Below are 25,973 nucleotides of genomic sequence, written 5' to 3' on the forward strand. Positions count from 1 at the left end.
ATCTGGTACTTTCTCAGTAAAGGGTATGTAATCTGTGGTCAGAGAACAGACTGTCTCTCTGGGTAAAGTTAACCAGTCTGATAGGAAAATAAACTCACCCCTTTGGTCTCATTAGTGCTGTGTTCAGTGCAACTTGACTGATCACTTGAATTCACATACTAAAGCAAAAAGAGGCATTTATTCTTGGTGAGAAGGCATCTGCTCATTTGCTACGTGCTCAGTGCAGTTCTTATTGAAGAGAATGTGTGAACTATGTATGTGTAGTCCGATTTTACATGTATGCCTGAACATTATACAATCCCAGGGGACCCACTCGGAGTATGAAGGAAAATCTGGTCAGGTATCAGGACATCTCAAAACCCTGTAGATGCTGCTGAGGCATGAGCACAGTGCACTCCTTGACAACACATTCATTACAGTGAAGTAGTACGGCATGCCAACAAACATTCTGGGTTCTTTGGAATCTATGGCTGCAACTTACATCCCACCAGCCCTTACCATGGTCAGGCATCTGAGATCCCATGGAGGTCACACTGGTGTTCAGCACATCATTGACAGCAGTATCGCAATACAGGCTCCGCTGGACATCATGCTCACTGTCAGTCTGGTCACTCTCTTCATGTCCGCTATCCTTTAGGCTGTTGCCCTCCAAGTCCTTGAAGGTGGAGCTGCTGGGTTGAAGAAAGAATGATCATTTACAACCATGATAGATCTGATTCTAAATATCTATCAGAGCCAGGATGATGTCAGCTCTGTGGTGAGGTCAGCAGTGACTGGATTGCCCAACAGAGTAGGAGGAAGAGAAATTTCTGTTTAAAGATAATGAAACTTAACATTGCAGAGAGGTTCCCAGGATTGGATGCTGATGCAGCTAATATTTTCATTCACTTATCTTCAATGCATTACTACAGCAGGAGAGAAGACGGTACAAATCCAAAACAACCACCTGCAAAGAATATCGCCATTTCAGAGGTTTTTTCTCTTATCATGTAACCAAAGTAAAACAGTAATAGCTGATATTTACTGAGGGATGACTATGTATGAGGCACTATTCTAAGTGCTTGACATAAATCACATTTTTAATCACCACAACTCTATATGAGAGAGGTGCTATTAATATTCCAATTTACAGATGAAAATCAGAGGCCCATATTAGTTAAATAACTTATCCAAGATCATACAACCGGTAAAAATGTAGCAGATCTAAGACCAAACCAAAGTCTAGCTCCAGAGCCTGGACCCTTAACCACTATGTATACTGCCTCGCCAAAGATGTCTACTAAGCAACTGTAAAAATAAAAGTGGCAGACATTGAGGTAATGCAATTAAAACAGATTATCAGGATCAGAGAACTCAGGTCAGTTTTAAGTGAAGAAAGCTGAGGGACAAATTCAAAGAAAAAGAGGAAAGGCAGGCACTGAGAAGAGGAGAGCCTTGGTGCATGGAAGTTAAGATAAAAGTGAGAACCAGAGAGTAAGCTCTAATAAAACTGTAGGTGTAGTTATGACAAGAATGTGGAAAGGTCCAGCTCAAGGGTTTATGGGTAAATTTTTGTTAATACTTGTTAAATCAATCTGCCATATAATGCACTAAAACTACTACCCAAGCATCCCATGCCATTTCTCACAAAAAAAGAGAGAATAATATATAAGGAACATCCAAAGAGGCCCCACCTTCTATTTCTAATATTTTGTATCTCCTGATAGAATCTGCAGCTATGCAACACCATGGACTATATATAAATTATGCATCTGAAATGCCCAGTGAATGGTGGATGAATCCATCTCCTAGTCAGTGAGAAAGCAGCTAAGGCACACTCAAGAAAATGTGCTGTCATCTCAACAAGGCAAAGTGGCATGCTCCTGAATCAGAACAAGTCCCAACAGACCTACTATACCTCTGAAAAGGGAACCCTGTGGAGATGTAACTGCAGACTCCCTTGATCTGCTCAATCTTGAGCATCCACAGACCTGGATCTCTGAGACTTTAATAGGCACATTCAGTACATATGATGAAGAACTAGAGGTGGACACAATGGATACATTGTCATTCTCCACACTTGGACAAAAGGAATCACAGCAGATTTTTAACATATGACCAACCTAGATGTGAAATGCTTGCTGCCCAGAATATGAAAAGGAAAAGATCAAAAGGGCAGTAACTGGAAAGCCATAATTATACAAAAATGAAAAGCAGGAGAAAGTGAAGTGTTGACCTGTTTGGTAATTATTTTCAGAAAGGATAACTGAGCATTAAGTGTATTAAAACTAAAATTGTTCCATAGGCTAACTCTTTTCAGTACTCCAAATACTGTCATGCAGCTCCTCAGTCTTGTAGACCCACCGGGATGCAGTTCTATTCAAAAATGATTCATCCTATAATTCTTTTATAGGATATTTTTATAGGATATTTATAGTCAAGAAGACCAATTGGAAACACAGGCTTTAAAGCATGTCAGCATTTCTAGCTTTATCACACAGATTTTGGGGCTTCCTGTAAATATTAACCCCACAGCTTGAACAGATTCAAAGTTTGTTTTCTAGGAAAAAAATGGATCTTGCCCACATGCACCCCTGTACCTCAGGAGAAAGGAAACGACCTGCCTGGATGATGTTACTGGCTTATATATTGTTATAGCAAATATTAATGTTTTCACTGTAGCTCTGGTATCTAAACCACATGAGAATTTATTTAATCCACAACACTAAATTGTCACTTTGGGCCAGAGACTTCAACCCTGAATTCACCGCATTTCAGCAGTTGCCAAAACTTACCTGAGATATATGATGGTGAGGGATATAGTCTAAGGACAGTGCAATTAATGATCCCTTAGACTAAGGTTCCTCAGTCTTGGCACTACTGACATTTTGGACTGCATAATTTTTCATTTTTGGAGGCTGTCCTGTGCACTGCAGGTTAGTAGCATCCCTGGCCCCTACTCACCAGATGCCAGTTAGGGCCCCTCCCAGAAGTTAAAACCAAAAACGTCTCCAGACATTGCCAAATCACAGTCAGGCAAGGACCACTGTTCTAGGTTCTTTAAACTCTATTCCTGTGACATGTTAGATTTGCAGACTATAGTGAAAAAGCACTGAACTTGGAGTCATTAGAACAAGTAATAATCTGTAATCTACCACTTCATCTATGGGACCCTGGACCTGATGTCTAATGCCTTGGAGCTTCAGTTTTTCTGTATGTAAAATGCATTTGCTAAAACCTCCTTCCCAAGGCCATTTTGAGGACTCAGTGAGACACTGTACATGAATTACTAAGAACACACAAATGCTCCATAAACAGTTATTGTTTAATATGATCATTCCCCATATGGTAATGTCTTTGTTGAGTTACAATTACATATTACGTCCATAGTCTTTTTATAGGATTGATGTAAGAAACATATATGCACAGAATGTTTCTATGTCTTCTGTAAACTACAGTCAGACAATTTCCACTATGTTCATTTCTCCTACAGTTCAAGAACCAAAAAAAGAAATTCTGCCATCAATGTGTGTCCTCCCTTTTTTGAAAACTGAGAACTATATACCCTGGTGTCCTTACCATTCTGTTTTGGCTGCTCAAAACCTTGAAGGTAAATATGTTTAATTGCAGCAAGTTAGACGGCAGGGATTTCTATTTATCCAAAACCTAATTGGTTTTGGATCTGTCTTTTTAAAATTTGATCATCCTTTTTATAAGCATCTCAGTATTATAAACCACTTCATTGCTTTAAGTTTTTAGGTAGAAAGGAGAGAAATAATAAAAAGTGAAGGATTAGTTACTAGGGTCTAAGGGACTAGTAGTGTGAGTATGAAAAGTCATGCATTCTCTGAAAAAAAGGAAAGAGGTAAACCACGACCACCCCAAACCTTGGAACAGTTAACTCATTTAAAGATCAGTTTGCCCATCTGACAAACTAAGTACCACTTACCCTGATCTTGCAGGACATTTAGTGGCCTAATGAATGGATTTGTATAAGGCAGTTTAAGACCCAGTGAGCAAGATGCTACAAATTGTAAAACAGCCTGGTAAATGGCTACTCACCCAAAACAAATAACAATTTATGCCAGGCATAAAAAATGCTGATTCCACTTGTTTTATTACCTATGTACCTCTTGGGAGATGAAAGACTTGTAAACCAACTTTTGTGGGACAATAAATTAGGGGTACCTGTTTGCAGTGGCATCGTAAATGCAAATGTTTCTATTACTGCTCTGGTGCCAACAGAGGGACAGATTTGTTTGAAAATACTTAGAACAAGATGGCACATAATAGTTACTTAGAAAATGCTTGAGGAATAAACATTACTCAGATTCTGATCTGTATTTACCCTTAAAAATATTAGAAATCATTCCAAAAGACAAAATAATCTTAAAGGAAACAGGTCATATCCTCCTAGTAGGTAACACCACATTCTGAGGGAATGCCATCTGAGAAAGAGAATGAGAAGAGAGTGGAAGTCAAAAGAGTATTTTAACTACATTTAAGGAACAAAAGGAAGATCCCATAGTGCTTTCTAGGCCACCTGTACACAATCACCTTGACAAGCTGTGCAAACTGGAGATTCTCTAGGGACTGAGATGGAGCCTCTGCTTTTAACAAGCCTCCCAGGTGATTCCAAATGCCCACTAAAGGTAGGAAACTGCTCGCTTCAAGGAAAGCCTAGTCCTAGTTTTCAGTGGAAAATTGCTGAGGTTTTCTTCAGCTTCTTTCATCCATCCACTCAAGAAACTTGTACCAGCACTAGCTACAGAGAAGGCACAACACCAGGTGCTACAAAACTCCAGGACAATTTGGGTGAAAAAGGAAAGCACTATGCATGCTTAGCAGCTCCTGCTCATTTTCCTTTCCACACTGTTTCAGGACCTTATTTACTTCCTGTTTTATTTTCTCTGAGGTACATCCTCATGCCCTCTTGGATATCGCTCCAGGAGCACTGTGGTGATGGCTATTAGACAGCAGCCAGAAACCAGGCATGAGGAGGGGCAAAGTACCACTGCTGGCTTTCCTTGCTCTGAGAAGACAGCAATGAAGCCTGCCTGCATGTAAACAATCTGGACAAGACAGGTAATGACTGCTGGAGAATGCCAAAAAGAAGGGTCCAAGGAACATGTTGAGTATAAACTGAATAGAGAAAGAGAAAATGGATGCAAAGAGAAGTTCTCACGGTTGGCCTGAAATTGGATTGGCATTCAAAGAAACAGGGAGTTGACAGTAAAATTAAAACTAATCATCAGATTCAGCATTTCCTGGCCAGGAGCTTTTTCCATGCATGCAAATGGATCCTCAAGGAACCACATACAGTGAAACCCCTTTGAAATATCACTGTGAAATATTTGAACACGGTTTGCATGGTTTTATCACCTGGTGTTAGTTACCACTCTCTTTTAACATTTTCCAAACATTTTGCATTTAAAATGGCTAGTCCCCAGAAAAACACAGCACACATTCCCTATCTTTCCAGGTATTGTACTTGGTCTAAACTCAGTTAATCCATAAGTTCCAAGGCCTTTGTGGTTTTCCAAAGCCCTGAGGTTCCAAAAGCAGAAGCAACAAAAATACGTGTATACCTGTTTTCAGATACTTTCAGATTTCTTAGTCAATGTGGTCCCTGGGAAAAAGCCACTATCATTGATTTCATTCAACATCAGGAGACATTCCCACCAGGGCCCCAGTAAGTCTAGGTGTGCCTTTTGTGTGTATGTGTATGTAAACAAAAACATATCAAGTAATTAATCAAAATTGGAGGTTTCTAGTGAGTCCCAAAGCTGCTGTGGAAATACATGTATCCCAAAAGCAGAATGCTTGAACATAAGTTTTCATCTCATCGGTCTGCCCTGTGCATGGGACATTCAGGGCTGGCCTAAGATACTTAGAGTCCCCAGAAGTCTAAACTTTCTGCCATGGTATGAAAATCAGGCTCAGGCTATCAGTTTAACCTGGTCACAGAATTCCCAAATACCCAGAGCCAGCCCAAGGGACCTGGGAGCATAAGGCAAGTCACTGTTCTTACCAGAAGTTTTAAAAAGGAGCTTTGAGATAACACTCCTGAAGCAGAAAACAAAGCAGATCTCTGCTACAAAGTGACTGTGATCAGGGCACAAAAAGAGGAGTTTTTTTGCCCCTCCTAAAACAAATCAGTTGCTCATCTTTTGTTTTTATTCAGTGTGATAAGAAAATATTCAAAATGGATTCCTCCCCACCCCTCAAAACACTTTCAAACTAGGCTATGACCGGCAATATTGGGCTATCCATTTTCAGATAATTAACGATCATCACTTAAGGTCACCAGTGATTCCAGACCAATACTGATAAACCTAGCACGTTTTCAGGAGTTACTGTAGCATCGTGAATTAAATTAGATATGAATTAAAGTTGCTGGTACAACAACATAGTTTATTCCTTGAATTCTATACTTCTGGTGGTGTAAATTTATTGGATTAGAGCCAGGAAAATAATACAATTGTCAGGTCTTCTCTACTGCAGCTGCAATATACCCTGCTTGCCTCTCTTTTTCATTTTTATTATTTTAACAAACATACTCAGAGTTTAATTTTAACTGCAGAAAAACCACTAGGCCATTCAAGAGGATATATGCATGAAGCAGTAATGAAGGCACCATCTGAATGGTCGATCAGTTCTGGTTTGTCTGCCTAAGAAGTGCTCTGCTTTACTTAGTTCAGCTGCTTGAGACGGTTCCCTGGACCCCTTGTCCTGCCCACAAGAGGCACCTTGGCACCCCTTGCACCCGACAGCATCATCCCTGGCAGTATTCGCTTCTGCATTCACATACATTGTGGCTCTATAGATAACTGAGTTACTAACAAATCACGCAGATCTTAACTTTGAAAGCTTCGACTGAAACACTTCTAACTACATTAGATCACACAAAGATCTTTTCTTTCCCTCGCTCATCTACAAAGTTTTAGAAGATAAGAAATGAGTTTATCTGTCATTAAAATAACTTTTTTAAATGATTTCAAAATTGTCAAAATAACAGCAATTTTAAAATTCACTGGAAGTTTCACATGAGAAAATGTTTAAGGCCTCTCTTTAAAGTGAAGAACAACAAGAATTTTGATACCAACATGATTTTGAAAGTATCTGTTTGCTAATATTAGATTTCTAAATCATCACATAAAACTATATTTTAATATGATCCTGATTTAATTTTTTTAATTTGTGTATATACATACATTTTTATATAAAGAAATATGATAAAATGCCAATGTGATTACTTTTGAGTAGTGAATTATCAGTGATTTTTATTTAGTTTTTTATGTTTTCCTGAATCTTCCCAGTCTTCTACAACAAGCAGACAGGCATTCATTTTAAAACCTAAAACAGGCATCATTACAAAATATAATCTGCTTTGCTTTTTATATTAAATCAAGCTTAATGTTGAAATCAGCAAGTAAACTAACATACCTTTTGATTAAATGTGCTCGGCTGTTCACGTAGTTGGAGTCAAAAGAATAGTTTTCAGTCTGCAGTGGAAAAAAGAAAGAATAAAAGGTTACATAGATGATTCATGAAAAAAGCCAAAATGTCCTACTTAAGGGGAATTTTTCTATGGGGCAAGAAGTAATGAATTAGTCAGAAACCAAGGCCATAGTGGGGCAACAGCCTGGGGAAATGTCTGCTACCTCCTTGGGGTCCTCGGGGCTCTGGGGAAGCAACTCACCTGCACACCGAGATGAACTTGACACAAACATTTCCTAGAATATGGATGACTACTGACCAGGCAACCACTTGGGGAAAGATATAGCAGGACCCTCAATCTTTACAGAAATGAATTGCTTCCTGTTCCTCAGTGGACACAATTCTGTGCCCATCAAAATGACTGAAAGTTCAAAGGTATTTTTATTCATAGTAGATAATTAACATGTTAAAATATTTATTCCATAGATATGGAAATATAGGCAAGCTAACACACCACTGTGGATTTAAACTGCACTTCTCTTTGCTTTAAGACGTTTTGCTCAGCACTGGTTAGGTAGTAAGGCCTTCGTTTTATCACAGATATAAAGCCAAACAAGTATTATGCCTGAAATGCAGTGAAGGGCAGTCCGTGGGGGCTGCCAAAGCCTTTCATGTGAAACATGAAATTTGCAAGCAAACCCGAGTCTCGGCTCCTGTCATTAAAACACCACTGTCTAATCTTGTTACAGTAGGCTGCCTGAGCAATGGCTTTACAAAAGTAAATGCAGAATACTGCCAGATGAACGAGATGGGAAAAGAGCTTATGAGCACCTAGAAGTTGGGGGCATAGAAGGGGAACAGCCTTAGAAAGTGGGAACAAGCAGGGAACTTTGGCACTAAAGTAACTGAAAGCCCTAGCTAAATGGATCTTCTCTCCAGCATTACAGTGCTACTCTCACTGAACCACTATATAAGCTGAAAAATGCCCAAATGCATCTCCTCCACCCTTCTGCTATTCTATAAGAAATCTTCACCATTCTCACCACTCCTTAGTGCCTTCTGAAATCGCTCCACCTGAAAGTGCCTGGGAAAGGAGACATGATAGCTATCTAGCTAACAAAATAGCAGATTCCTTTCAAATGACTACCTGTCAGACATTAACTGTGCTGGGCTCTTAGATTCAGCTTCTTGTTTCAATCAGCTCAGAGTTTGCTGGAGGAGAAAATAGGACAGGTGACAGCAGGTCCAACTACCACACGAGCATCAAACAGCCTACAGTCAGGGTAGGGACTCTAAATCTCTAGAGTAGATGGGGATGGCGGTGAGGAGCAGGTGGGAGAAAGCAGGAGAGAGAATTGAGAAGGAAACTAATCATGCTGTTGTCCTGTATGTACTTAGGCTCAAGCCCTCCACATGCCCCTCATTTAAAGATGGGCTGGGTACTATCTGCTTACACTGCTTTTATCTAGAGGATAAAATCCCCTTTAGTGTAAACCACAAGCAATTTTTGGTGCTGTCAGAAGGGCTAGAGTGGGAGAATAAAAATCAAAAGGGTCAGTTCATTTCTAATTTGTTCATAAGAAAATGGATGCTGAAATTGTTGCAAACATAATTACAGGAGGAGGAGGAAGCAAACTTAAAGCTCTGTTGGGAATAAATACAATCCTGGAAGTATTGGTGGAAGAGGTTATCTATCAGTCAGTCAACCAACAAGCATTTCTTGAATTAATTTATTATACCCAACATAATTGGCAAAAATGGTGTTGGGTAAATGTGCTCTTCTATGATTTTCAATGCAGTATATAATTTAGCAAGTGGAAGTCTCCCACCCCCAAAAAGCAGGTCATCCAATTAAAACAAGTAATTGATTAAGCACTCAGGAGTTTAATTATTAGTTTCACTGTGCAACCTTGGGCTAGTTACTTAATTTCTGCATGTCTCACTTTCCTCCTCTATAAAATAGTGACAACAGAACATGAACCCAAAGGGGCATTTCAACTTCATTTGTCATGACTCATGGTGGAAATTGTGGGAAGCCTTATCCCCAACTTTCTACAGAACTTGAAACCCTGAGTAGGATTAGGAGTTTGACCTGATTCAGGCAATAAAAAGAGTAGTATGCACACGTCCCATCTCAGCCTCCAAACTTAAAATACTAAATCATTTTTCAAGAAATTTAATAGACAAAGAGATGCAAAAAAGGAAATTGAGGGGATATTGGCTTTTCATGAAAAGCATGAGCAACATCCCAAATTACTATCATGCTGAAGAAGCCAGTTTTCAAGTGAAATGTTTTGCACAGCTTTGCATACAAGGCCCCCAACCTGTGTGCTGTGCATCAAATATGGAGCTCTGTGGAGACCTAACCTCCAGGCATGATGCCAGAACAATATGCTTTGGCAAATAAGCAAGCAAAACCATACAAATTTTACCCCTGGTGACTGTTCTACTTCTTGGCCCTAATGGAATAATATATCTCACCATGAGAATTCCCACTCACAGGCACTTGAGTGAAAAGAAGAAACAGGTCTAGAAGGCTTGCTTTCAGAGACCTCAATAATGCTCTCTTCCCCTTGCTCTGTGATATGGATTGGTTAACCTGGGCAGACATGGCAGGCATGATCTGCCACTGTAGGTAGGAGAGTATCATTGAAACTTATCACCTTCCCATCTTTCTTTCTCCTTTCTCTTTTTACTCTAAAAGAGTAAAACCATCCATTCTTATGGGTCCTGGCCTTCAAATGTAAACATTCCATTCCTAAAACCAGCACAAACCATAACGGGCAGAAGTCTCATGCTGCATCCTCATTCAATTAGAGGCACTAACCATGGGGCAGATCCCCAGAATCAATTTTCTCACAGTCAACAGGGCTATGCTAAGTCATCCATTGTCTTCTGCCTTTGCGTTAACTTTCAGATCTCTTTGTGAAGCATCTTGGTTGGACTTACGGAAATAACTTATGAAATAGAATTATTCTAATTGGACAGCATACACTATTCTGATCTCATTAATACTACATTCCAAACAACTGGACTAACTGGCCCTCGGCGGTTCATGAATACTGACATCAGTTGTTCTTGCTCATGCTGATTCAAGGTGTGTGCTCAAACCTAACTCCTGTGCATTGAAAGAATACATTTTTTTCACATTTCAGGTGGAACAAAGAATGAGACTCAGACCACCCTGAAGAAGGAGACCATCTTTTCTTTCCCCAGCTAACAGTTTGTATGTTTAAGCTAGTGCTTCTCAGCCCTAACTGCACAGTAGAATCAGTTAGGGGACTTTGGTTGTGGTTTTCTTTTATTGTTGTTGCCATGGTCCCACTCCAAGAGATTCTGCAGTAACCAGCCTAGAGTGGGGCCCAGGCATTGGTATATTTTAAAAGCTTCCCAGGTAATTCTAATGTACACCCAGAGTAAAGAACTGTCCTGAGCAAAGAACTAGACACAGGCTTTGACTAGATGTGCTGTGTTTTCTAACACAAGCCCAGCTGGTTAGAAGGGGGCATTTCTTCTGTCAGATTATCTGCCAAGGGCATCTCAACATAGGATAAAAAACTACAGCAAAAATATACTTTTTAAGAAGTAATAAAAGAGGTTTTCTTTTTTGCATGAATACATTGGCTCCTGGTTAGCCTTATTTAATCAAAATTTGCTTGACATTATTCCAATTCCCTCTCTAAGTATTCTAAATGGCAAACAACATGAAACATTTGAGAGGGAAAATTTTCTCTAAATGTCACATTAATTTCACTGCGAAATGTCCCCATCTCTAATGAGACAGCCAAGTTAACACAGGGACACAGCAAAGAGACAAGAACAACATTTGTTTCTAAAAAACCTGATTTTGACATTTAAAAAAAATGGGTTTAGAGCAAACTTTTATTTCCAGTCTCCGTGGCAAATTACAGTCACTTTCCTATCACTTAATATATTTCTCCCAAATCCTTTCTCCAATTAGAAGTCTTTACTCTGGGAACTCACTGAAAGCAGACTTCTCACTTGGCTTAAGTTTAATAAAATCTTGATGTTCTAAAAACCTTAAGAATAAATATTTCTGGGTAGCTGAATTTTTTAGAAGGCTAGGGCTCAAACTAAGAACTCAAACTTTGATTTAAAATCCTAAACATTCTCTTTTGTCTCTGAAGGGTATTTCAGTTGCTTATTGATTACATAGAAGCACCTTTCTGAACATAAGTCACTATAGCATGCAGGTTTTTCCTCTGCACTCATTGACCCCAAAGAGCTGTGTTTTCTGAGTGCTTGCCTTTAATTTTTAACATATGTCCTTCAGCAACTTGCTAGCACTCAGTATTGTTACCTCTCAGCACTAGCGGTGTATCACAAACAGCTCCTCTTCCACTTCAAGTTTGGTACTTCCACTCTACTCTGTTACTGGAAACTCTATCACCTTTGTTAGAATAGTCTAGAAAATAAGAGTTAAGATCTGGATAGACAGCTGAGATTTCTAGGAAGGAAATTACATGATCTTTAATATAGGGACTGTTGTATATGTTTCGGTTTTTGTTGTTGTTGTTGTTGTTGTTTTTACCTGCTAAGGAGCCTTCTCTGCTTACTACTTTCTATTCTCAGCTCCCTTTTGGATATGTGAGGTTTCCAGTGAGACTTTTTGGGTGGGTGGTATGTTATGATGTCTTTACATTAACAAGTCTGGCACATCAGAAGTCAAATACTTCCATTTTGTCAGGCCCTCAAGGTGCCACAATGCCCTATTTTAATTGTCATTTTGCATCACTTTTACAGTTCACTGAATTGTGCCCTAGTGTCTGGAAGAGTGACTGTGACTCTCTCAGCCCCACATTTATCACCAGGAGAGACTTCAATCCGAAGGTGAAAGAAGCCCAATAAGCAGATATCCAGGACTGGCATCTTTGCCCAGTTGTACAAATCCTCAGGTCACTAAACAAAGCTTTAAAAGGTTGCTTACATAGAGATTACAACAGAGATTCCTCAAAGCTTAAGGTTTCATTTGAAAATGAGCAGCCATTTTAAATTACACTTTAAAAGTCCCATCATACTGAAAAGCATTATAACTGCAATCCGTTAACTAATTTTTTTTTAATTTTTAACTCTGAGTCCTTTTAGTAATACAAAACAGGAGAACTCAAATTCCAAATCAGATGCATAGCAAAGTGATTTGAAAATGCTGGTCCTTTTTTTAATTGCTGATGTCTAATAATGATAATTGTGCCAATTGATCAATGATGAAAAGACCCATAACCTTTTCTAAAAGTGATTGCTCTTTTAGATGTTCAAATGGCATCTCCTCACAAAGGCGTTTTTTCAGGAAATGAACTGATGAATGGCTTTTTCTTACTTCCTATCCCCAAAGCATAAAAATGAAAATGTAAATTCTATATAAAGATAAAGCCAACATGCCTCCAGCAAGAATGTTTATTCAAAGACTCATCCATCCTGAGAGCAGCAGCTGAAACAGGAATTAGTGAAGATGGAATAAAAGGCACCATCCCCAGAGCTGCCATCACTGGAAAGCTCATATTTACCCTGGACTAGAAAGCAATCCCGGTAAGTTTCCACTAACCATGCTGACCTGCACACCAGCCCCAATTTTCTCTCTCTCTCTCTTTCTCATACACACACACACACACACACACACACACACACACACACACATACACACACACAGAGCACACACTCATGCACACACTGTTTGACTACAGTGAGCATTGTGGTGTAGTGGGGCAACCTGGTTTCCCTCCCCATGTTTCTTACTGATTTGTTTATGGCCTTGAATAAATCACCTGATCCCTCTTGAGGCCTTAATTTATCCATCTATAAAATGAAGCGAATAATGCAAATGGTGTCAATGTTCCCTTCAAGCTCCAAAAATTCTAGGATTCTAAAACAAAATGGCTCTTATAAATTCATCCATTCATGCATTCACCCATTCATTAAACACATACCAAACCCTGGGGGTGAAAAAAAAAGACACAGGCTACATCTTCAAGGAAGCCATGAACTAATGGACCTCTTACCAGGGATGGTTAAGCTATTAGCCATTCAGAAAACTGAAAAATACACACACACACACACACACACACACACACACACACACACCCATAGGGGCAAACAGTTACCTGCAGATATGTGCATGCACTTGAACACAGGCTACTGGAGAGCAGCTTTGAGAATTACACTGCTACTTTCTAGAACTAATTAGCACCCTAATGGCTTGATGAGGGTAGATGACTCACACAGGAGGACTTAGCCTTTACATTTGTTACACATACAAGCCCACATCACAAACATCGGGAGCCTCCCTCTCCCAGCAAATGAGCTATAAAATCTTAAAGTTGTTAGAGATAGTTCATGTGTATGTCCCTTCAGCTCCATTGCCACAGCCTTCATCACCTAGTGCCACTGTTTCCTCATCTGTACTTGCCTGATGCTCTAGCCCACTCTGCAAAACGCTATATGGAAAATCGTCCTCACCCACTATTTTCATCACAGCACTTCTGTTGAAGGGTTCGAAGGACCCTTACAGTGGTTTCATTTAGCATTAAACCTAAATTAAATCTTCAGCTGAGCAGTCATCCAATATGCTGCCTCAAACTCCCCCAGATCTGATTTCCCTCATTTCTAATATATCTATATCACTGACCATCTCACATTGCTTAGCATTTTCTCAGCACTTCATGTACAGACTGCCCAGTGGGGTTACACATTTCCTCAGGTTCTTATTTCATGTGTAGTATGTCAGTTAACCCTCCAGCTGACTGGAAGCTGGATTTTGTGGCCTCGCTGCCACAATGCTGGACACTTAAGTGAATGGAAGTGAATATAACACATCGGTGAATGACCAGAGAAGAGAAGAGAGAGGTTAATAAAAAGCTACTTATCACAATTAAAGCAGATGACCAGTTCTAGTAGGCCGAGATGGTCCTGTTCCTTCAGAAGGCATCCATTTTGCACACTGTCTTCTATAGTTAAAATTTGTTCTCTGTTCTCACTCCCAGCTATTACCTTATAAACACATGGTTGTCTGGATATAACTGCCAGGGAGAAGAGGAAACAGGTGCTTTCTGCCCATCTAAATCCATCAGTCCTGCTGCATCTCTGGGAATGGCAGTAGTGACCCAAGATAGTGTTTTGAAACCAGAGTAGATAAAATATCTGTTGAGAAGAGAAGGCGACACGAGACTGTAGACCTCTGACTCACAGACTGACAGCATGGCAGCTTCTTTTCTACACGTGGATTCCCATGGCTCTGAGGATAGGGCTATCAGCGGGAAACATAGGCCATGTGGTTAACATCCAACAAATCAAGTTGAAAGAGTTCCCCTCTTGGTGGCGTTTTATCATCACTCCTAAAATGTCACTGACACCATTGATGTGATCAGATTATGGAGAGGCGACAAAGGCAGCCTACGGAAGGTGTTTTACTCTGCCCTTATTTTGATTGAGTCAAAGCTATGCCTTTAGAAGAGGAACCCAGTTGCAAATTTTACTACAAAGACTTCCTTGAGAAACCTAGCAGCTTTCTGCAGGAACCCAGGTAATTCAGAGGCAAATTGCTGGCTGAAAGACCAAGCTAAGTGCCACTTTTAAATAGATAAGTCCAGGCTTCTGAGTAAGGCTCTGGGACCCTTTTCTAAGTCCTTCCTTTGTGGGGCATAGTGTACTCTAAAATAGTATCTGCTTATGGAAAGCTCTCAGGAACCAGTTATTGCCTATCCTATGTACAAATGCAAAATCAACAAGACCTCAGTGTTGATTTTGCTCTTTTAAGTAAAAGTTGCTTAAGAGTAAATAAAATGATGAATCCAACCATGCGAGTCACACTATCTCATCCCACAAAACAAAATGTGTGTGGAGAAGTAAACAGCTATCAACCACATTTGCCAGTGGAACAAACCCTGGAGTCCAATCACCATCCCCAAATATGTATCTATAACACATTAAAGCAATTTCGCAGGCACAGAGTGCCTTTCATCTCCTAGCATCAAAGTACTTTACAAGCAGGTGCCAAATGTTATTCCCCCCTTAAAACAGCCAAGAAAACACACACACAGGTTAAGTGCTACAACCACATTAAATACTAACTCAGCTAAGACATGCCACAAAAACAAGGATAAGAAGAAGAATCCCCAGGAGCACTCTTCTTGGCACTACCTACTACTGAGGTGGAAAGCAAACACAAGATGTTAATGTCAGCAACGTGATTATCTTGCTTTATATCTGTTTTCAACGTGATTATCTTGCTTTATATCTGTTTTTCTCAGAATGACTTTCTCAGCTACATTCAGTTTATGGGTCAGGACAGTAGGGTCTAGCAGTTAGACAAAGATAAATTCGGCATGCACTAACTGGAGACAGTTCACCAGACCAACCTGGAGGCTCCAGTCACATAGCCCAAGAGATCCAGGAATGAGCCACTTTCTTCCCTGGAACCTGGGTGACCATTTCAATAGTTCTTTGGAGGCATTGGCCACCATCTTTACAAGGGGTCTTAACATGGTTACTGATGACATATGGGGTAGCTCCAATTTCAGAAGCTGTGATTTGGTAAAGCTGTTCCAACTGACAATAAGAAATGAATAGAAGATTCCCCCCACACCCATCCCCCGCCCAGAGAGTCACAGTATGACCTCTCCTGAACCCAGCCTGTCATTGAAACTTTGTGGCTCAGATAAAGCCCAGCATTCTCAGAACCTGAGCTGGCCCATTCCCTTCTGCTAAATTCTATGTTATTAGTGCCTTAATTCTCTGCTACTTAGCAGCAATGGAGCCCTAACTGCCTGCAGAGTGCAATTTCTATTGAGCGAGCCCTGTCAGCTGAAAAGACTCTCAAAATATTTGGAGGGAAAGTGGTGGGTGGCCCTATGCCTGTGACAAAACAACACCCCCAAATCCAGTTCCAACCCGAATCTCATTATTTATATTATACATCACTTAAAACCCAGTTGCCTCCACAAGCTTATTTAAGAGTGAAGGACACCTTTCTAACCATTAATAAATTATATGTAAAACACCATAAAAAAAAGAAGAGTGAAGGAGTAACAGTGTTTGGCATATCACTCTAAATGCATTTTTCTTGTACCAGCTTGTTGCTCAAGCCTGTAATATGTGATCATGCCGACAAAAAACAATCAAGTAATGTACCATCTTAGAAATAGTGAATGCATTAGCTTCTAATATTGATGTTTTCTAATTAGATACAATAGATCATTTTCTTGTTTGTGGTCAATGAAATCCTCCACAGTTCTCTTTTGGTGCAGCTATTTAGATTATTGCCATGGCAAACAGAGGGGTGTCGCAGTTCACTGGAATGTGTAGAGTCAAAGATGTGCACACACAGCATCCACTTAAATTTACCATTGCAAAAAATATAAACAGATTATTTATTTCTGATCTTTTAAGTACTAATCTCAAATTTAATGAGGCAAAATAAACATTTCTCAAAACTAGACTCCATGGTTGCTTAGCATTGGCAGCCCTCTGATTATGACTATAGTTTAAATAAAGGGCATTTGGTTCTGTTGAAATTATTAGGCACTGAAGGAAATCCACAATTGCCTCCAGTTTCTAGCGACTTACAGAAGCATTGCAGCAAATCAGTGTTGGAAGTGAGATGGAACTCACAGTGTAGCATCACTTCATGAACAATAAATGAGAAACAATAGAAAGAGGATTCAAGGAAGTAATGGAAATGTTTACTCATTCTCTAAAAACGTCCTCCTATCCTCCCAAATCCTAACAGACTTTCTGAGTTTATGCCAGGAGGCCAGGAGGTCGGGGGGAGGGGGTAGGAGTGCAATTTAGAATTTGACTTGATTTGAAACAGAAATTAATCAAAAGGCTACTATCTGACATAAGAGTGCTGGAAACCATGCACAGGAAAGCTATAATTACACCTTGCAAAGTGGCTAATATTATCAGCAGCTTGAAGCTGTCAGAGTATTAGAAATCTGTAATGCAGTTATGCAATGCACCAACAGAACAGCAATTACCAAAGCACCTTGCATTTATTTGGAACCTTTTATCACAAGGAATTCCAAAATGTTAAACAGGCTGTTACAAAAAGGGATCATTTCCCTCCACAGCTGAAACACAATAGTCATTTTACACTGGTAACGTTAAATAAAAAAACTTCCAGGCAAAAACAAATTACTAAACCTTAGAGAAACCATAAGGGAGAGGAATATTTTTAGATGGGAAGAAAACAGAAACCCAAGTTGGAAACTGGGGCTGAAGGTAGCTACATTTTCTACAGAGCTCATGGCACAGAAATGAAAAATTTTGCATCTCATCCAGGCAGTAGGACCTCCATGAGGTACTTAATGACTGCAGTGGAATGGGTGCCTCCTGTTTGTATCATCGTGAAAGAAGAATCAGCATTTGGAAATGGACACAGTCCACAAAAACTTGCCATTTATTTTATTCTATTTTCTTTTTTTTTTAACTTTTAAACAATATAACTAGTTAATCCTTCTGCTACCATCTTGAGCTAGATAAATATTAACCCAATTAATGGCAGGACAGAACCAGTTAAAACAGAAGCAGTATCACATCTCCAACTAGAATTCACGATTTCTCACTCTGGGTCCTACACTTACACCACTTGGCCACACCTCATTAAGATTCTAGAAAATGGAATGAAATGGAAGTAATTAGGACTGGCAGACTGAGTGTACTATTTGAGAGAAAAAAAAATATCCTAGCCTGCTAAAACATGACAGGTTCAAGAGCAGTGAACACAACTAGAGCAAATTCCTCCTACAGAAAGATTAAGAAATAATGAGGGGAGATTCAATGAAATCCCTATCAAGATTCCAAAAGCATTTTTTACAGAAGCAAAACACTCCTAAATTTATATGGATCACAAAAAACCCAAGTAGCCAAAGAAATTCTGAGAAAGAAGAGCAAAACAGGAGAATCACACTTCCTGATTTCAAGCTATACTATAAAACTACAGTCATCAAAACAGTATGGTACTAGCATAAAAACAGTCAAATAGACCAATGGGACAGAATTGAGAGCCCAGAAATTAACCCAAGCATATAAAGTCAATTAATATTTGACAAGGGAGTCAAGAAGATTCAGTGGAGAAAAGATAGTTTCTTTAATAAATAGTCTTAAGGTAATTAGATACTCGCATGTTAAAAGAATGAAACTGGACCCATATCTTGTATCACTCACAAAAATTAACTCAAAATAGACAAAATACTTAACTTTAAGATCTGAAATCATGAAACTCTTAAAAGAAAGCACAGGAATAAAACTCTTCTCTGGGTATGACACTTAAAGCACAAGCAACAAAATTAAAAACAAGTGGGACTACATCAAATGAAAAAGCTCCTGTACTGCCAAAGAAATCATGTACAAAGTGAAAAGACAACCTACAGAATGGGAAAAAAACATTTGCAAGCCATATATCTGATATAGGGTTAATATCCAAAATAGATAGAGAACTCATACAACTCAATGGCAAAAAACAAATAACCCAATTATAATGTAGGCAAGGGACCTGAGTAGACATTTCTCTGAAGATAAACAAAAGGCCAACAGGTATGGGAAAAGATACTGAAAACCACTTGTCATAGGGAAATGCAAATTAAAACCACAACAAGATCTCATCTCACACCTGTTAGAATGGCCATCACAGAAGACAAGAGACAACAAATGCTGGCATGGATATGGAGAAAAGGGAACCCTTGTGCACTATTGGTGGGATTAGAAATTGGTGCTAGCACTGTGGAAGACAGCCAGTGTGGGAGATACTCAAAAAATTCAAAATAGAACTAAAATATGATCCAGCAATTCCACTTCTAGAAATATATAAAAAAAAATGAAAAAAACTAACTCAAAAAGATTATCTGCACCCCCATGTTCACTGCAGCATTAATTTACAATAGCCCAGACATGAGAACAATGTAGGTGTTCATGGATGGATGAATGGATAAAGGAGACATGGTGCAAATATATGATAGAATATTACTCAGCCATTAAAAAAAAGGAAATGCTACCACTTGAAACAGCATAGATTGATCTTGAAGGAATTATGCTTAGTGAAATAAGTGAGAGAAAGACAGTTACTACATGATCTCACTGACACGTGGAAATCTTTAAAAAAAGCAAAACACCAAACTCACAAAACAGAGATCAGATTTGTGGTTGCCAGAAGCAGGGCCTAGGGAGTGGGGGAAATGGGTGAAGGTGGTCGAAAGGCCCAAACTTTCAGTTACAAGACCAATAAGTTGTAGGGATGTAATGTACAACATGATGACTATAATTAACTCTGCTGTATGGCATACAGGAAAGTTGTTGACAGGAAATCCTATGAGTTCTCACCAAAGTGGGGGAAAATTTTTTCCCTTATTCTTCTTTCTTTTCTTTTTATTGTATCTTTATGGCAAATGGGTGTTACCTGAACCTGTTGTGGTAATTATTTCACAATATATAGAAATCAAACCACCATGCAGTATGTCTTATATTTATACAGTAATGTATGTCAATTATTTCTCAATTGTGAGAAATAGAACAATCAAAGAAAATAATGAGGGGAACATTTCACCCCCTCCCGCATCACACTCCAGGCAGCAAAAACCAGGAACAATTCCAAACTTAACTGTTAAAAAATAAAGTTGACACCATCAGAAACATGACGCTGTACTGTGTCAGGCAGTCATACCCAGTTTGCTTTTCCCACTATGCTCTCAGTTCACTCCCTCCCAGCTTTCTCCTGGTCAGTCTTTCAAATACTTTTCGACATCTCTTGCTCCATCCATTCTTACATACACACACCCTTCTATCAAAGGCAACTGACATACTCCTCATCCTGGTCTGCTCCATAATGTGCCTACTTGATAACAAACATTTTATTTGGGGTTAAACCAGTACTAATAGGTGCATTCAGTCATGTCTTAATTGACACACATGTGCACACACCTAGCTATATACATGTTATATATAATTTTTGTGAAAGGAAGAATATTGTATCCATTTCACAATATTAAAATATGCTTGTTCCTCAGAGACACAGCTTTGGTTAGTTAGGGTCATAAGTCATCCTGGTGATTGTTTTTGCAGATGGTTATAAACTTAGGAAGATCACAGAATATTCAAAGAACAGTTGTAGAAAGCCTCCAAATACAGAGCCTTCAATGTGACAATAGAAGAAGTTCTTACTAGCTATAAGACCTTGCAGAAATCACTGAGCCTCTGTGATTCTCAATTTTGTAATCTGTAAAATAGAAATAATAGCTGTCCTAACTATTTTACAGAAGTGCTATTAGGATCAAATAAAAGAATATGTGTGTGGGTGCTTCCTAAAACTGTGTATTACTAGACAAATGATAGGTCTTCTGATTATGAGGTCATAAACTTGATTTATCTTGAATGCTTATTTCTATTTCCAACTAAATTCCTATTGAACATTATGAGTTTTCTCTCTGAGGTTCCCTATTAGGATATTTTACCTCATTCTCTCCCTATCTGTCCTACCAGAAAAAGAAATAATGTGGTGAACACTCTTGTCTTGACATGAGAGATAAAAAATATATATGGAACCAAGTTCTCTAATTGCTGATTCAATAGAAACAGAAGCTTAGCCTCTACAGCAGGTACCTTAGCTGGAATGTGTGTGTTGGGGAGAAAGAGGGACAGAGACAGAGAAAACTCGGCTTAAAAGAGTTGAAATTACCTCAGACCATCTGAAATTATGTGAAAGTCAAGATTTGAGACATTTTAAAAGCCTTTATAAACTAGTTTTCCTTCGCCCCATTTCCTTCCTCTGTTATGATTGAACTGTCACGGAATCTCTTTTCTTAAAAAAAAAAAAAAAGAGAGAAAGAGAGAGAGAAAATCTCATCCCAGGGTTAAGTAAAGCACATTAGCATGCATAATTCAGAGCTGTCAGCTGGAAATGAGACATTCAAAGGCTAGTGTAGTGTGTGGATAGGAAACCAGAGTTAAAACATGGATGCATCTTGACTGGGTCCTTCTGAAATAAAAAGCAACAAAAGAGATTTCAACTCAGAACTGCCCTGAAGTCTGACTGTGGGCCCCATGTACCATTCCTTAGAGCTGTGCTGTCCAACAGCATAGACACACATCACTATTTAAATTGGAATTAACAAAAATCAAGCTTCAACAATTCCTCAATCACAGTAGCCACGTTTCCAGTGCCCAGTAGGCAAATGTGGCTAGTGACTACCATGTTAAAAGCACAGATATAGAATATTTCCATCATCACATAAAGTTCTGCTGGACAGAGCTGCCTTAGAGCCAAACTGTTGTCCTGTGACTCGGGACTCTACAGTTCTGAAATGTTTCCATGATGACCTAAGGAAATATAAGGAATATACTTTCCTGTGTCACATCACGTAACACATTGTATTGCCTATTTGTCACCCCCACTGGGCTGGAAACAAGGGTAAGGACCACGTCTTCAGTGTCTGTATACTCCATGCCTCTCACTGTTCCTGGCACACAGTATGTGCTCACCTGTGGTTTGTTGGTTGAATTTCAGCCAACATTAGACCTGTCTGTGTGATGGGAAGAGCTCGCCTATCTTTTACATGGAATGAATCAGAAATGTACGATTTGCCAGGCTTTTTTAGGAAAGGCTACTGTGCTTCTGAGACTTCTAATTGTTTCAACATTTCTCACAAAGTTAGACATAACAGAAGACTAGATAAGTCAAAAAGTAATTTTCTGTCTCTCCACCCCTCTATTCCCATCTCTTTCATTCATCCAAAGAATAACATAAATCTTAAAATTTAGAATTCCGTGTTTACTAGTGGTAATGCACCAATGTGTAATACACATTACATTGAACATAATGCAATCCACACATTTAAAGAGGGTGCTTACAATCTAACACAATGAGAAACACCTTAGAGCTGCATATCTCAATGGCCCAATTTCAAAAATTATTTTCTTAAATAGTACCTTGTATTAGTATGGTGCTCCAGTAACCACAACAGACTTAAGAAGTACCTAGACAAGGTATTATCTTCCCTTTCTAACAGAAGGAAAAACTGAGGCCTAGAGAATTTTTGAATCCAAGATCAAATAGCCAAGTATTTGTAGAGTCAGAGCGAGAACCTACGACTACTGCTTCCTGCACCAGAGGACCTTCCAGCCAGTCTAAGTTTACAAACAGTAGGAAATGGAAACCCAATTGGCTGACTTACTGCCTCTGCTTTCAGTCTATAGTCCCTTCTAAGATGTATCATTTCTAATTTTTTTAAAAAATCCTTTTATGCAATATTAATTATTTCTTCAGATCATGATAGAGATTTCAGTTGCTTTATTGCCAAATGTGGTCATTTGCAAAGATTCTTGAAATCGTTATTGCCATCAGACAATGCTATGCTGTCCACAGCACTTTGAAAAATTCCCTTTTGGTCTCATGACCATCACAGAATCATATACCCATAGAACATTAAAACTTAAAAAGACCTGAGAGAGTAATCATTGTCTCTCTCTCTCTCTCTCTCTCTCTCTCTCTCTCTCTCTCTCTCTCTCACACACACACACACACACACACACACACACACACACACACATACAATTTTGAAGACAAGGAAATGGGCCCAGGGAACTTCACCATACCCTCAAAGCAGCACAGCTGGTTATTAGAGGCCCAGGCATGGGTTTAGAACTCAGCTCTTCTGACACCCAGGCAAGGGCTCATTCCTCTCCACTTGCCCAGCTCCTTCCTGTTATTTCTCCTAGGAAGACCCCAAAAAGTAAAACTGAACACTGTAGCTCCATCAACTAAATTTCTTGCAGGAGAAAAAAGTGAAATTTAGTACAAATGAGGTTTGTAAATCATTTTTTTGTTGATATCCTATCATTAAGAAAAGTAATTGTTCATTAGGATAGTGTAAAAAAAGGATGTATGATTCACCCAAGGAAACAGACTGTCTTTAGCTGAGTGATCTGGAGAAAGTCGAACGATAAAGCTCTGTGAAATATGGCCTCATTCTAGCAAATGACTTGCTTTGTTGCCACTTAAATTGCTCATCTATAATTGCTAGAGATAAACTGCAATCAAAATACAGTATCTTCTATTAGTTTTGCCCATGGGGATTGTTTGATCATAGTGAAATTATCCAAAAGGTAAATTTGCCCATTTTTACTGCCTCAGTAGAAACTGGCATTAGACCACTGAGGGGGACTAAAATGATGGCAAGTATTGCTTCCTGGTGAGAGAGCTTTACTCTTCTCTAAACAGGACTGAGCAACTACATCTAAAGCCCTTCCTCTGTGACTAACAACAACTAAGTAGGAAAAAAGGAATCTGCTCTGGCCACTTCCTCAAAGCATCATCCGCAGACTTACTTGCTTCATCGTTTTGAAGTCATTCCGTTGTAGTTCAGACGTCACTAATTCATATTTGGTGATTGTTCAGATAGAGCTAGGCTCTTCTCTTGTAGCTATTTTTAAAAGGGTTTGTTGGGCAAACTGTGGTGTAAACAAGATTACAAGGGAAGTGTTTAAACTACTTAAGAGAATAAATTGTTTTTAGGCACTTTAGAAGCAATTTACAAACAATAAATATGTTAATTGCACATCATTCTTATTTATTCATTAAAGCAGGTCCAAGGACTTCTACTTGGCAAAACTTCCTGGCAAGGGCTTTGTTAGTCTACTTCTTATTACTCTATGAACTTGAAAGTAATGAAATTGCATTTCTTTTCTATCTATAATCCCGACTGGCCTTCCCCCAAGTTAGTCTCAATTAATCAGATTTGATGGTACTATATAAAGGCTGAGTAAAATGACAAAGCCATCAGCCCCAGATGGAAAGATATAAAAGTCTCAGAAAATACTGCACTGTGTTTAAGACCTTTCTTTGCACAAACTGTAAGGCAACCAGTAGTGAAAATTGGTAGATGATTGGGCAAGAAGAAGGGGTAGAAGGAAAAGCAAAAAGGATCATTCAGAGCCCTCCCCATAATTGAAAATATTTGCCTCATACTCCCTGGATGTCCTTCACTGCCTGTTGCAGAACAAATGGCAGCTAGTACAGCTCAAGGCTGAAATAATTTAATTCAAGTCAACAATACTGTTAAGACTATGTACCAGGGCCCATGGTAGAACTAAGGATATGGAGATGAATCAGATTCCACTCTTGCCCTCAAGGAGCTCACTCTGGTGTTGGGGACAGATAAGTAAAGAGACAATGATAATGTAGCAGTGTTAGTGCTCTGACAATGGCATATATGTGCTGGAGCACAGAAGGGAGAACCACTGAGAGGAACCCCCTCCCCCTGCTAACACTTGATATCAGAACTACCTTCAGACACATGCAAACTAAGCAGGGCTGGAATGAAGGAAAATATTTGTTTGAGGAGAAGAGTTTGCTTCTTTTTAGCTCTAATTCTCGAATTTTCAAACTACATGTGAGTGTCAGGAGAGAGACAGAACATGTAGCAACATCCCTCCAGCCACAAATCCAGCAGGATTTGGGTTGGCTCTTCTGTAAAATTTGGAAGACAAGTTACATTCAGTGCAAGTGCTAGAAAAATCAGTGCCCAAAGGGGTAGCTAATTAAACCACAGAGACTTATTTTTGAGCCAGTCAAGGTTTTCTCCAGTGGTCAGATGGTCATGACTTTCAAATTCTTTTTTCAGCCTTTGCATAAAGATGAATCCTGAAACAAGTCAATCCTAGCTTGGATAGCCTCTTAAAACTTCCCCTAGTCCACTTGTCAGAGGTAGGAAAGGAAGATCAAGCTCTTTGCTGCAGCAGCCTATAGGTGGAGACCTCCACTTTCCTCAGCAGGTCAGACCCACTCACTCTCAGCCCTACAAAGATTACCATAAAACTCACACAGGTGGTGGAGAACAGGGAGAACACTTGCCTTCCTCCTTTTATGAAGTCTAAGGAGGTGGATTTTATACTTGCTCCCTTCCTATTCTGCCCGCCTGACACTGTGCCTTTTCTCCAGAGGAAGCTGAAAGTTCTTGGTCACCCTCCTGCCTTCCAGGTGCTTCCACACCCCTAGTGCCTCCCTATAGCCCACCAGCTAACTGTGTGCCATCCCTGGAGGAGGCCTGATCCCATCCAGTGTCCCAGAATGGGCGAAGGTCACAAGAAGAAACAAGGTAAATTTGGCTTGCTCAGAAATACCCTCTCTGATCTGAGAACAGTATTTCTGTGTCTTCTCTTTCTGCATAACAGCGCATAGATGACTCTGAAGCCAGACTCTTTCTATTATAGCCCTTAAGCCAACACTGTACACATTGTGTTTCTGTGAAAACAAAGATTACTTTTAACTATTCCCTCACAAACTTTTCTGCCCTATGCTTTAAAATATAAATGAATATGGGAGGAGAAGATAGAGAATGAATAAACACAGTTATGAATGACCTCTATGGTTTCTAAATATAATGGGGATGTGATAGTGGTCAACTATTTCATAAAATTTTCCTCTTAAAAATTTATTTTCTTAAGTTAATATTTCTTCTGTCATTTTGGCTCATTTTTATTAGATGTGCCTTTTAGAAAAAGAGCCTATGACATCAGAAAATTGCAAAATTCCCCACTACATGTTCATC

The 25,973-nt window shown here is 39.3% G+C and overlaps 1 protein-coding gene across 6 annotated transcripts in view; it reads right to left on the reverse strand.

Annotated features, from left to right (window-relative positions):
• The window catches only part of PCDH19 (protocadherin 19), a 102,275-nt gene that overhangs the window by 39,484 nt on the left and 36,818 nt on the right, over positions 1–25,973 (reverse strand). For 4 of the 6 annotated variants that reach the window (XM_036919636.2, XM_036919635.2, XM_036919632.2 and 1 more), the window contains 2 exons: positions 7,426–7,484; positions 499–671 (listed from right to left, as the gene is read on the reverse strand). In XM_036919636.2, the coding sequence (XP_036775531.2) occupies positions 499–671; positions 7,426–7,484 (232 nt within the window). The remainder of the gene's footprint in view (positions 1–498; positions 672–7,425; positions 7,485–25,973) is intronic. The other 2 variants (XM_036919637.2, XM_036919633.2) reach the window with 1 other exon arrangement.

The sequence above is a fragment of the Manis pentadactyla genome, chromosome X (assembly GCF_030020395.1).
Source record: "Manis pentadactyla isolate mManPen7 chromosome X, mManPen7.hap1, whole genome shotgun sequence".
In the NCBI taxonomy this organism is placed as follows: domain Eukaryota; kingdom Metazoa; phylum Chordata; class Mammalia; order Pholidota; family Manidae; genus Manis; species Manis pentadactyla.